This window comes from Anser anser, assembly GCF_964211835.1.
Source record: "Anser anser genome assembly, chromosome: 15".
NCBI lineage: Eukaryota > Metazoa > Chordata > Aves > Anseriformes > Anatidae > Anser > Anser anser.
This window is the reverse complement of record NC_139736.1, coordinates 11,928,649-11,942,475: the sequence shown is the minus strand read 5'-3', so window position 1 is coordinate 11,942,475 and position 13,827 is coordinate 11,928,649. Positions and strand designations below refer to the sequence as shown.

General features: G+C 50.3%; 1 protein-coding gene across 2 annotated transcripts in view; it reads left to right on the top strand.

The window, feature by feature from the left end:
• The first annotated feature begins 6,709 nt into the window (after nucleotides 1-6,709).
• The window catches only part of ADCY9 (adenylate cyclase 9), an 84,314-nt gene continuing 77,196 nt past the window's right edge, over nucleotides 6,710-13,827 (top strand). Inside the window, exon 1 of one of the 2 annotated variants that reach the window (XM_083800871.1) lies at nucleotides 6,710-8,790. In XM_083800871.1, coding sequence (XP_083656997.1) covers nucleotides 7,095-8,790 — 1,696 coding nt within the window. In that variant the 5' untranslated portion in view covers nucleotides 6,710-7,094. The remainder of the gene's footprint in view (nucleotides 8,791-13,827) is intronic. The other variant, XM_083800870.1, reaches the window with a different exon arrangement.

The window sequence follows — 13,827 nt, the reverse complement described above, 5'->3', positions numbered from 1 at the left end:
TGCTTCATGACAGCAGCAGTGGGCTCCTTCCAAGCTCACAGAACACCAGCGCGTGTAAATCATCACTAACACAGGCTGGAAATGGAAACAATCATTCCTTGGTGCCTCCCACATCAGCCTCTTAAATCAAACGCCTGCTGCTCAAGGGCATTTGCTCGGGGGGAGCGGTGAGTTATCCACGATCCTGGAGAGCACGGCAGCTGCGGCCACCCGGGAGAACGCCCAGGTAGAGCTGAGAAGGTGGCTGCCTTCTGTCTTCTTGGGGAGAAAAAAAAATCACCAAAAACTGGTATTACAGATTTTATTTTTTTTGATGATTCTGGCACCCACGCCACAGAATAACAGATTTGTAGCTAAAATACGCTGTGACATTCTGGGAAGGGGAAAGAGAAAGTGAACGCGTTAGACGGGAATGCCGCATTACTCAAATGCAGCGCCTGGCTCGGGGCAGCAGCGGCCGCCACCACGTCCCCCAGTGCCACCCTAATGGTTCTGGCACCCACAGCCCTGGGAACAAGGGGTTGGGCCCCAAAAATGCTAGAGCGTTTTGGCCTCGGAAACCTACACTTGAAAAGGGGCTTGGTACACACACCACAAATGTTCTACTAACTTTTAAGTTGTGTAATTCCCTGTGACACTTGGAGTCCTGGAGCTGGTATTTTCTGTGGATTTGCAGCAGGTCTTTCTTCAAAACCTGTGGAGTGTGCACAAGGTGGTTGCATAAGGCTGTAATTATGCCTATAAATTCTCATCCCCACCTCTTTTCAGTTGAATAATCCAAAACATTAAATATAAAATGTGTTGCAAGTTGCAACTGTACTGTTGCAATAAAAAAAAACAACAGAAAATGATAAAGTGAAGTTATGTATCGTAGTGTTCACACACATTGCACAAATGACAAATGATTTTTTTCCAAATCTCCATCATTTCCTCATAATAATGCAGGAAAATCCTGTACTGAGTGTCACCCTAAGAGGAAACCTGCCTGTGAGGTTATACAAATAGCTCAGGCTATTCTGAGGGTGATTCCATGGAACAGAAATCCCTTATCCCTAAGGATCTTCCCACAGAAACTGTGCAGTGAAGACAGGTTGTCTAAATAAATGAGCTGGTATAACTATTTTATTTTATTTTATTTATTTTCTGTTTCTCTGTAGCATTGGCTTCATAACTCCTATTTTGCAATATCACCTAAGTCACGATGTTATCCAGGTACAGGAGCATGTACAAGGTCTTCATGGCATTGCAGCACATAGGTCACCAGCCCTTCTTTAGACAAGATGGAAGTCAAATTTCCAGCGAAAGTACAGTGCACCAGGACTTCCCCTAAATCAAATGGTATTTTTTGCCTTAGCCCAGTGATGGCTGGATATCTCACTTGCTCAGGGCTCAAAAAGGGTTACTGGTGTTTTTTTTTTTTTTTTTTTTGGCAGATAGAATTGCCTGCTGATCACGGGAGGCTTTGCCAGCGGTGGGCATTTCTTGGACCTGGAAGACAGCGAGACCGGCCTGCAGCAGGCACCAAGGGAGAAATGAGCAGTGCCAGGATGGTGGCATGCAGCTGATGGCCCCGACACATTTTCTAAAGTCTGTCTTTCTGTAGTGTGCTAAAAAATAGTGACAATCTATCTGCAAGATAAAAAGCCAGCTGAGCAACTTGAGAAGAGGAAAATGGGTGAATTAACGCTATGCTTATTTTCCTACTTATCAGCCTGACGTGGAGCCACAGAAACTCCTCCCTAATGCGCACCATGTATGGGCTATTTTTACATGCATTTTCACTGCCTTTCACCTACTCACAGAAGTCCTGCCCATGACTTAACAGCCTGAGTTCCCACCACTTGACTGCAACTGTTGGTCATTTTCACTGTTTTTCGGTACTTTGTGCTGTGCTACAAAGCTGAGACGTGGCCTGGCAGCGAGAGTGACCCGGCTCCACTCAGGCATCATGGGTGAGCATCTCCAGGGCTCATCTCCCACCAGCTGTTTTAGAGCTTCATCGTTTTTTAGTGGCTTACGGCTTTGTTTTAGCTGAGCTGCAGGCTGTCCCTTGTCCCCCTGCTCTGCTCTGACCATCCTGCAGGTAGATACGCTGGGATCTTGATGCTTGGCTGGGCGAGGCGACATCAATGCCTGCTGCTCATCCTTCTCCTGCTGTTTACTCCTTGATGCTTGCGTGCCAGAGAGCCCCATTCACACTGATCTTAACTTCTCTACTGTAAGTAAAAAAAAGGCCTTTTTTTTTTTTAATTAAAGAATGCTATGCAAGTTCCTCCAGCGAGAAGTTGTAGTTATAAAAAACAACACGTTAGATGTGGCAGTGTTTGCAGACAACAGTGGTACTTCCTGTGCTCGGAAGCTGAGCAAGTTTCTATTTCAGGCTTTGCTGACTCAAGGGTGAGGTACCCACGCTGATTCAGCAGCTTGGCGAGTCAGGAGAACTTCTCGTTAAGAATGGCACCAGCAATAAATTTTAAGTTTGCCTGCCTCTTACGGAAATGCATTTTAAGTGAAGCCACCTCCTGGTGGCAGACAATTTGCCAAATAAGTGGTATTGTCTGCACCGCTTTTGGTGTAGACGGCCACTTGAATGAGACACCCATAAAGCCTGCAAGGAAAAGCCTGGTCCTGCAGGAGCCAGCACTTCCCACTCAGCTAGGCCAGGATTTATCCTTCCTACCAAGGTACAAGTCATGCAGAAAGACCTTCTATTGCTTACTTTCTTCTGTTATCCACGCATCTTGTCTGGGACATGAAATTGTGTCGGTAATACGGATAATTTGAACCACAGCTTCAGAAGGATGAAAATACAGCACAGTGAAAATCAACCTGGCCACCTCACAGAAGAAAGAAGAATGCACCACTTTCTCAACTTCCTTTGCTTTACAAGGAAAAGGTGCCAAAGGTAATCCTTGTGCTCCTCTTTTATGGAAAAGTGAAATAAGCATCGTGATCATTTTCTGAATTTAAGAAGCAGATGGGGGTAACAATCCTCCCAAATGTTTAACCTGTCAGTACGCAACCAGAAGTCAGAACAGTATGCATCTTGTCCAGAACATGAGCTCTCTCACCCAGCGGTTGTCAGGGTTCAGAACAAAGCTCTGAATGAACACTACTGGGCCAGCTAGGATGCAGAGGCAGATGTTTGTCTGAAAGTGAAATCCTGCTATCTGTTAAGGTAGGAAACTAGGGAAAGGGACATCTGTTCTCTCTCCCTTGAGCCTTTCTGTCTCTGGATGGACTAAACAGGTTTCAAAACATTTTTTTTGTAACAGTTTTGCTGTTCCCAGAGCCAGACGGGATAAATAGTCTCCATCCATTGCATCCATGATGCCTTCTCTTTCAGGCTGTTAGTTTTCCTTTGCCAGCATACAATAAAAGCCACAAACTTCTCAATAGCATTCCTCCTTCCCAGCTACTCCGGCATTAATATACTTTGTTGTTCTAGCCAGCAGTTCCCATGTCATATTCTTCTGCCTCCTGAAGGCGGTTTGTGAAGTCTAAAAAAGCATCATGTGGGTTGTCACATTTTAGAACCCCCCCTAAATAGTTTTGCACAGCTCCATCAGATAAGCAGTGAAGTACAATATTATGAATGTCAAACAAAAGCTAATCAGAAGAGCTGACAAAGCTGTGCCTCTGAGAAGGGAAGCAAATCAAATTCTATAGACTAAATATGTATATTTAGTGGCATGAATTTAAAAGAAATGTGCAAGTAGGATATGCATTTGCCTAACTATTGCACTGTAAAGTATTTCCTCTAACTGGGTCTCTGAGAAAGGAAACCAGCCACGGTATATTTTGGAAGGGTGGCCAGAATTCTTTACAGGAAAACAGCACAACCCAGAACTACCAGGCGCTAGAATTAACCCAAGACTCAAAATCAACACTGCCTGGTAGCTTCCAGTTCGGTCAAGGTGCGCTTACTGAGACAGTGACCAGGAGGAGGCATCTTCCTTGGAGGGTGCTACAAAACTCACCCACCTACCTTAGAGGGACACAGCAACAGCATTATATGCCACGGGGTTCAGCTCTCTCTGGAAAACTAATCGGAATGCAGGGGGGGAATAACAGATACAACTTTGAACCACTTCTTGCTTTCTAAGACAAATTTTACTCAACCACTTGAAATAAATACTTACATCACTGGCAATCTTGATTACCATTTACACGCATTTCATCTGCTTCTCAAATTCAACAGAGAGATATCTTCGCGACAGAAACAGAGGAAAAGAACAGCACCCATAACAAGGTCAAAGTTTCAGTCTTTTGGGAGGCAGCCCTAAGTTCTTCCCAGGCAGTAGAGCTAACGAAAATAAATACAAGGCAACTGTTCTCCCTGCTGCACGTGCAGCTTGTGTTTGCATGGAAGTGGACAATGGCAGAAGCCGCTGGGGCACAGTGAGGCTGGTGGGCAGCCATGGCGCAGCACTTTGCAGTGATTTGGCTGTTAGAGGTTTCATCTCGTTATTCCAAGGCAGGGCTTGGTTTGGGGGCGAATGGCTAACACCGAGTTACTGCACAAAAGATCAAAAGGAGGAGCAGGATGGGAGCCTGCGGGTAACAAACCTAGTGGGAGCTTCCTCGGGGGAGAAAGGACTCTGAGCAATCCTGAAGTCGGGGTCTGAAGTCAGATGCCTCCTTCAGTCCCACGTCACTGTCCCTCAAGCCAGCATACAATAGCTGGGAAAGAGGAGACTACTTCATTAGCAGAGATCAAAAGCAGTCTCTGACTAGTAGGCAGCCAAAATTTGGGATCATGTGGGTCACCCCATTAAAACTTGTGATGTAGTCAGCATCTTTGAAGTGATTCTGTTTATTATAAGAACACACAAAGTCTTGCTTTATTGAGCACAGGGGGAACAAGACATTTCTCTTGCTTTTGGGTCAGAGCTTTGCTTCCGCTTATTTTCTCTCCCCCGGAACATGCATACCCCATGCCTGACGTGTGGGTCTCTCCTGCATGCATAAGAGGGAGATGCACACAAGCTGTCCCTCTCCTCTGACCCGAGCACTCACGCACGAGCGCTGTTAAGCACACACGCACCTGAGCCGCCTCTTGTCCGCATGCTCACGCCCTGTGATGCACACGCAAGCCACTGCCCGACAGTTTGGCTTTAACGAAGGTGTGATCCCACATCTCCATTCCAGATACTCCTGAAAACTGAATTAAAGCCTACCCAAGCAAGTGTCAGTAGTAAATAACAACCTGAGGGCCTTCTTCTGCTACCTTCCAGACAAGTACTGTTTTACTTACTGACTGTGGGTGTGCTCCTAGTCACTCTGGAGCAAAGGAGCTGAATGAAATCACAACTTTCTTCTTGCCAGAGGGAAAACTCACATCTTCAACTGGAGGAACACTTACCCTGGCATTCTTTCCAACGACATCCTGATTTACTTACAAATAGTAAGGGTTTAAATTATTTCCTATTTCCCCCTTTCTTCCCACCTATTTCAGCTCTTTGTAGTTTCTACCTTTTTCAGAGGGGTATTGAGGAAACGCAGCTGGCCCAGACTGTCAGCTGGTGGAGTCTCTCGTAGGGGATAATAACAAGTCAATGCTCTCACGGAGCAAACGGTGCGCTTGACTCTCAGTGCCTCTCACATCTGGAGCTTTGAATCGTCCCACCTCGGCAACAACCTAAGTCTTGGAGGACGATTTAGTAATGTTAAACGACACAGGTAGCGTTACCTAAAAGTGAGGTAAAGGAATCCCTTCCTTTTCCCAACAAATCTCCCCAATTCCTCTGAATCTTTGGAAGCCTGGCACTCAGACTGAAGAAATTCACCATCCCTTGTGAAGCAACTCAAAGCACACTTGGCTAAGCGAACAGAAAGTTCGCAAGGAGCCTCGGCAGCTTTGCCCGTCACCGGGGAAGCCCAGGAGGCCATCCTTCCTTCCTCTCGCTCTCCGTGCTGGTGTTTCCGTGCGAGCGGCCCGGGGCAGCGGCTGTGCCCGGGGGGCGGCTGGCAGCGGGCAGCGCCTCGGGGCTGCCCGGCCTCTTATTTACCGCGCCAGGAGCCGCGGCCGGTCCCCGGGGGGCGCCTGGGCCCGCTCCGCCGCCGAGAGGCCTCGGGGGCCGGGAGCAGCCCCGGGGCGAGAAGGGGGGGGGGCAGGAGGGACGGGGGGGGGGCCGGCGCCGCCTGTGAGGAAGCGATAACGAGGCGCGGGGAGCGGCGCGGCGCAGATAGCGGGGGGGGGGGCACAACAACAAGCGGCCGGGGCGCGGGGCCGCCCGCAGCTGCAGCCGCCCTGCCCTGCCCCGCCAGCGGCAACGGGCCCGGCCCGCTCCGTTACCTCGGCCCCGCCGCCCCCGCGGCTGCCACCGGCCGGGCGCCGTCCCCGCCCGCGGCCGCCCCCCGGCAGCCGGCGGCGGAAGATGGTGGCGGGGGCCGCCCGCGGCCCGGCCCGCCGCGCCTGAGCGAGCGCCGCCGCCCGCCTCCCCGCGGCCCGGCCCCCGCCCGGGCACGGCGCGGCACCGCCCGTCGGCAGGGGCCCGGAGCGGGGCGGCGCGGAGCGGCCCCGCGGGCAGCCAGCGGCACGCGGCCGGCGTTGAGCGGAGCCCGAGGGGCGCCGGGTGCCGCAGCCCCGCGCAGGCCGGCGGGGAGCGGCGGGAGGCGGGCGGCGGGGCCGGGCCAGCCCGGCGGGGCGGGGGGCGGGCGGCAGGCGGGCGGGGGCCGGCCCGGCGGCGGCGGCGGCGGCGGCGGCCGTGAGGGGAGCGCTGCCCGCCCAGCGGCCGCCATGGAGCAGCGGTGCCCTCCCAGCGGGGGCCCGGCGCCCCCCCGGCGACGCTGAGCGGGACCGGGCCGGCGGCGAAGCGAGCGGCGGGCCCCGGCCCCGGCCCCCCGCGCGGCGCCCCGCGGCCGTGCGAGGCGGGGGAATATGCGGGGCTGCCCGCGTTGCCCTGCCCTGCCTGCCGCGCCCGGCCCGCGGCGGAGAGCCCCGGCGCTGCCCGGCCGCCCCTGCGCGCAGGCGGCGGGAGGAGACTGAGCGCGACGGCCCCGGGAGCCGCGGGGTCGCCCCGCCGGCGGCTCTCCCGGCCCCGCCGGGTCCGGCTCCGGCTCCTCGGAGCTCCCCGGGAGGAGCCGACAACATGGCTTCCCCACCGCACCAGCAGCTGCTGCATCACCACAGCACCGAGGTGAGCTGCGACTCCAGCGGGGACAGCAACAGCGTGACGGTGAAAATCAACCCCAGGCAGCACCCGGGCTGCGGCTCTTCCAAGCGCTGCAAGTACAGCATCTCCTCCAGCTGCAGCTCGGGGGAGTCGGGGGGCGCCCGCAGGGCGGCCGGAGGCGGCGGCGGCCCCGGCCTCCGCCGGCAGAAGAAGCTGCCGCAGCTCTTCGAGCGGGCCTCGTCCAAGTGGTGGAACCCCAAGTTCGACTCCAACAACCTGGAGGAGGCGTGCATGGAGAGGTGCTTCCCGCAGACCCAGCGCCGGTTCCGCTATGCCCTCTTCTACATCGGCGTGGCCTGCCTGCTCTGGGGCGTCTACTTCGGCGTGCACATGAGAGAGAAACAGATCGTGTTCATGGTGCCGGCTCTGTGCTTCCTCTTGGTGTGCGTAGCGTTCTTCGCGTTCACTTTCACCAAGGCTTACGCTCGCCATTACGTATGGACTTCGCTGGTACTCACCCTCCTGGTTTTCGCCTTGACTCTGGCTCCGCAGTTCCAGGCGCTGAATCCTCTCTCAGGAAGTGGTGACATGTCCAACCGGACGCCCCCGGCCAGTCCCGCGGACACTTGTCTTTCTCAAGTAGGCAGTTTTTCCATGTGTGTCGAAGTGCTCTTGCTGCTTTACACCGTGATGCACCTACCCCTGTATTTAAGCTTGTTTCTGGGACTGTCGTACTCGGTCCTCTTTGAGACCTTTGGTTATCGCTTCCGCGACGAGAACTGTTTCGCGCCTCTTGGAGCCGGGGCGATTTACTGGGAGTTGTTGAGTAAAGCCTTCCTTCACATCTGCATCCACGCCATCGGTATTCATTTATTTATCATGTCCGAAGTCAGGTCCAGAAGCACGTTCCTGAAAGTGGGGCAGTCCATCATGCATGGAAAAGACTTGGAAGTGGAAAAAGCCCTGAAAGAGAGGATGATTCATTCTGTTATGCCAAGAATAATAGCCGATGACTTAATGAAACAGGGGGATGATGAAAGTGAAAACTCCGTCAAACGCCATTCCACCTCGAGCCCCAAAAACAGGAAGAAGAAGCCCTCCATCCAGAAAACCCCCATAATATTCCGCCCTTTTAAAATGCAGCAGATAGAGCAGGTGAGCATTTTGTTTGCAGATATCGTCGGCTTCACGAAAATGAGCGCCAATAAATCTGCCCACGCGCTGGTGGGGCTCCTGAATGACCTGTTTGGACGTTTCGACCGCCTGTGTGAGGACACCAAATGCGAGAAGATAAGCACTTTGGGAGACTGCTACTACTGCGTAGCTGGCTGCCCAGAGCCCCGGGCAGACCACGCTTACTGCTGCATTGAGATGGGCTTGGGTATGATTAAAGCCATCGAGCAGTTTTGCCAGGAGAAGAAAGAAATGGTGAACATGAGAGTCGGCGTCCATACTGGGACGGTGCTGTGTGGCATTCTGGGAATGAGGAGGTTCAAGTTCGACGTGTGGTCCAACGATGTCAATTTGGCCAATCTGATGGAGCAGCTGGGGGTGGCTGGAAAAGTCCACATTTCGGAAGCTACTGCAAAATATTTGGATGATCGTTATGAAATGGAGGATGGAAAGGTGACCGAGCGAGTTGGTCAGAGCGTGGTAGCTGACCAGTTAAAAGGTATGTGCTTTTATTTTGTATTCGGTTCTTTTTTTTTTTCTTTTCCCTTTTACGAGGGAATATTTTTTCCTCAGTACGTGTTTTGTGCTTGTTGACTTGCAAACTGAACGTGCTTTACACATATCTCTGCGTGCTGGTGATCAGAAACGCCAAGGGAATTACAGAGTGAAAGATGCCACGGAGATAAGTGTGAAAGAGCTCACGCCTTTTTTTTTTTTTTGGAGGGTACTCAAAGCATACTTTGACTTCAAAACTCCTTAAAATTCCTTGTGAGCTTATCGCGTCGTAGGGAGGAGAAGGTTAATGTGCTTGCTGTCTGCAAGAGGTTTTTGTTTTACTGTTGTGTGTCATCCTTTAATTCAGTAAATAAACTTGTTAATTGACTTCATGTGCCATACATACAGCATATGTGTTTTGCAAAATTATGTATATCTGTGAAAAGTTTTTTGGCACCGAAAGAGTTGGGACTGCGAAGGCATTTGGGAAAACTGACAGCTGGATTCACAGAAAGAAGTGAGCACTGCAGATTTGGCAGTTTGATAGCGAGTTGTTACGGTTCGAAGTTAGGCTGGAAAAAGTTACTGGGGTGGTGCAGTGAGCTAGCAGATGCTCTCATTTCTGCAGCTCTAAAGATTTGGGGATGAAACTGCAAATTTGCAATGCAGGAAAGAAAATGAGGGATCGTTCAGTTCCCCTTATAGCTTGGATAAGGGGCCGATACTCATTTTTCCGCAGAGTATTCATTTTCAAATGAGCCCCTTGACTGCTTTCCAGCAGAGGTAGCAGCACATAGACGTGCATGCAGGGGGATTGTACGTGCTGGGGCTTTCACTGTGGGGCTCCTTGGAAAAAGCTGTCCGTCTCCAGCACCGCACTTTTGTCTCTCCGAGGTGTGTGTGTCTGCAGCGGTGGTGCTCCAAAGTGGAGAGCACACAAACAAAAATGAGCGTGGAATGCGTTGCAGCCCCTTTTGTGTGACGCGGGTTTATTTGTTCAGCTTGTAAACGTGCACGTTTCTATAAGGAAAGTGCGGAAAATGGAGGGGAGGAAACCAGAGGAGTCGCAGGAGAGCGTTGTGGTGGGGAAGGAGAGGTTTGTGGCAGTAAATACGAAACGAGGCCAGGATGGTTGTAGGAAGGTCAGCGAGTAAGGACGGGGGGAGAGCGTTGCAAAACAGCGGTAGAAGCGGTGGCGGCGGTCCGCTCGCCTGTGGCAGGTGCTTATTTTGATGTGACACAAATACTTATTTTTGGTGAACTAGCTGTCTGTATGCATATGGCAACAGGGCTGAAATGAGAGGCTTACGGGGAGGGAAAATATCAATAATGACATTGGTGGCTGGAAGCCACGGAGCTGAAGCAGATGTGTGTCCTGAGGCTTCAGCTCTCTATTTGACTTCTAAAAATACAAATTAAGTTAATTTCTTTGAAAACTGTTGACGCTGGGGTGGTTACGTGGAAGGGTACTTTCGAGAAAAAAGGATCAGATATAGTCTCTCTGTCAGTGTAACTAGAAGCTTGCCTTTCTCGTGAAAATAAATTACATGATTTCTAGAGAAACAGCCCTGCGATGTTTAAGTTCTTATTTTCCCTCGTTCGTCTAACTTTATAGCTAAATGCAGTGTAAAGGCTGTGCTGTAGCAGCAAGTAAAATGAAGTGTTTTTGCTAAATTTATAACTGTACTCAGTGTCATTACTCAAAGTGACACGAATTGGCTTGCGGAGACTGATGGTACTGCTCTTCAATATTTTAATGTATTTGTTCATGTTTTCTAGGAGATCACAAGAGCGCTGTATAGAGCAGTTACGCCCCGTGCCAGGAGTGTTTTTTCATGGTCTTTCTCAGACTTGTGTTCCGTCCTTGGTTCCATTTATTGCAAGGAGGCATAGGCTGCTCTCTCTGCAGTGTACTGATGCGGATTTGGCAGCTTCCAATGCCTTTCACGGGTCCTGCTTTAGCCAGGGCACTACGGATGAACAAGCTGAAATGCAGCTCAGATAAGGTGAAGTATGCTTTGTGGATTGACATTTTAGTGGTGTCTTCTCACCCTGAAACCTAGCTATGACAGCATTTGGAAGATGTGGTAAGAATTACTTGAACAAGGAATTGCTTTAACAAGGGTTGTTTTGTTTATTTTTTTATTTTTTTCTTTCCCATCTCTGTTTTGTCGTGGAGCTGTAATTAGCTCACGTTTTATTATCCGTGTCTTCTATGGTTATAGAAAGCGAAGCCTGTGTGCACGTGTACTTGCGGCGCAGGCAGCCCCGTGCCGTGCCTGCTCGACGTGCAGGTGTGCTGCAAGGTGCGGCGGCTGCGGCAGTTGCCCATTTTTTCCTCTTTTCTCAGTCCTTTGCTCCACAGTGAGCTTACTTGGGCTGACAGGTGAATGGCATCGGGGGGGGAAAAAAAAAAAACAAAACAGGGAAATGGCAATGATAAAAGCAATCTGGCAGCAGTGCCACTGCATGACATGGGGCTGGAGATTAAAACCAGGTGCAGGGGAGGGTTTAGTTAAGGAGCCGCTCTGAGAGTTAATGCGGTGAAGTGAATTTCACCTTGTAATTAATAGTCCTCTGCCAAGCACCTGCTCGGTTTTGTGACTGAAGTACTGTTAGGAAGCTTTGCTTTACTGTTTTCCCTGAGCATTAGTTGATAGCAGTGATAGAGCAGAGGAAGTTTGTTGTGGTTGTTTAATTATGTCATGCGTCGTACTCTTTTCAAGTATCAAAGCGCAGCGGAGATAACAGGCATAAGCTTTATTTCCCTACCAATACTTCACTTCTCAGTTTCCTTTCAACCTTTGGTATCTTAATGATATCCTATTTTTTATGTTGTATGCCTAGCCTATTATCTCTTAATTGCTTGAGCTGCCGCAGCGGTCGTTGCTATCTGTCTGAGGCTAAGTCAACATTACCAAGTCAACTCCTCATCGAGCAGAACGGGGGTGCTGAGGGCTCGTGTCCACCTCGGGTGGGTTTCAGGACTTGTGCCTGCACGAGCGCTGCCCTGGCACTCCGGACACGGCGCAGTGCTGGCTCAGGCGTAACCCAGGGTGCTGGTGGAGGTTTGCCAGGAGTCATCCTCCTGCTGCTCTGCTTGGTTGTTGGAACACATGAGGCATAACCGAATTTCTCCTTCCCTGTGCTGTTTTGTGTTTCGTTGGAATTTTTAGGATGGAAGTACCTTTTCTTCCTCCTTTGGCTGATCCGTGATACCATGCTTCCTTGCCTCCTTATCGCAAGAAGTGCAGCCCCAGTATGTTCCTTCGTGTTTCTGACTTCCAAATTAACTAGATGGTGTTTACAGCATGCTGACGAGGAAAGAGAGCCATTGATGGCCTTACAATGTCTTTTTGCCTGACTGCTCATTGTTTTAAGATTGCTTAGGCCTGCTGTCCTAGCAACACCTTGGATTTGAGGGAGTTATAGGGGAGCAATGATGTAGTGATTTTTTCAAGTCCATAGATAAACCCTAGAGGTCAGTTTAATTGTATCTTCTGTATTAATTTTGCCATAGGATTTGAGACAATTCACTTTTTCTGTTTTCTTGCTGAGCTTCCTAGCAAATACATGTATTGAGGACTATAAGATAGCAAGCGTCACATAATACGTGAGATTACGGTGTTAATGTGTGCCTTCAGGACTCTGTGGAGTCAGAGATCTCTTTTCAGGATATAAAAAGTCCTGCTTATGGAAATATTTTTGTTTTCCTCTTGGTTGTTCTTGTTTCTTCTTGGTTGTTTGCATTTCTTTTTCTTGTTACTTAGGAGGTCACAATATTGCTATTTGCCAGCCAGTCAGCAACATTTTCAGAAATACCAGGGTCACCAGCATCTTTTTTTGAGCGCTCAAAATGCGTAAGCATGTTGGGGAAGAATGCTAGCTCTGTTTATGGAGCATAGCACAACGGAACCATGGTTTCATTTGGGACGTTTGCATGTATGCTGTTAGTCTAGTGAGAGTCATTGTTATTAAATTCCCTAAAAAATTCCTGGCTGTTCTGCCTCAAGCCACCTCCTTCAGTTTGTCTCAAGGAATGGCGTTACCCCTGAATTCCTGGAAGCGCTTGACAGACACAGTTTCTCTATGGTTGCCATTTGCTTCATCATGGAAAAAATGTCAGTGTTTCCTGTGCTCTCTGTCACTGGCTCAGCAGCTCGAGCGGTGCGTGGCCGTGGGGTGCAGGTCTGGTGGTGTGAAAATCCCCCTTCACCTGTGGCAGCCGGTGGCTCCAGCTGGTAAAGCACTTGTAGATCCGGGGCTTAATGTTTTGTCCTTTGCCATTCTCAGCGCTTCTTCTAATAACTTTAAACGTTTTTAAAGAAAGCAAACCGGTTATAAAATTCACCATTTCGCCTGATATTGCAACCTTTCTGTGCAGTCCATTAAGGCTGTTATTTCTCCATAAATAGCCCGGCTGCGTGAAGGCGCGGTGGCAACCTCTGACCGACGGGATGCGCGTCCCTGGGCAGGCCCTGCCTGGTGACCCGATACTCTGCTGCTCTTCGGGTTTCAGTTACAGGGAGGCAGGGCTGGTGTTCCTGAGAGAAAAAAGTCTCAGATAAGGCTATGTGGAGGCAAAGCACTGAATTTTTCTTCCCTTCCTCCCCTCTTGCAGATCAGGCGAGACCAGGATTGCACCCGATGGCAGTGAAATCTTCCCAGCCTGCCCATCTTTCTGTCTTTTCGCAGGGCTGCATACAGAGGACCCGTGCAGTTGTGTGCTTCTCGAAGCTCTTAGGTGGATGAAAAATAAGATGGAAGTTTCCCTGAACTTCCTGAGCCCAGCCTGCTGGGCCTGCTGTAAATCTAGAAGGCTTGTGCTTGTGCCAGCAGGACAGCTCAGCAGAGAGCTCTGTGCGGGTTCGTCTTTGCTGCGTGACTTGGCTAAAAGCAGCTTTAGTCTCTAAAGAGGAGATTTTAGTGAATAGTCAGTTTATCATTTTTACATCGTCTGACCTATAAACTGTTATTATAGAGGTGGAAGTCCACGATCTTGTTGTCAAGTGTGAGACTGAAAATATAGTATCATAGACAG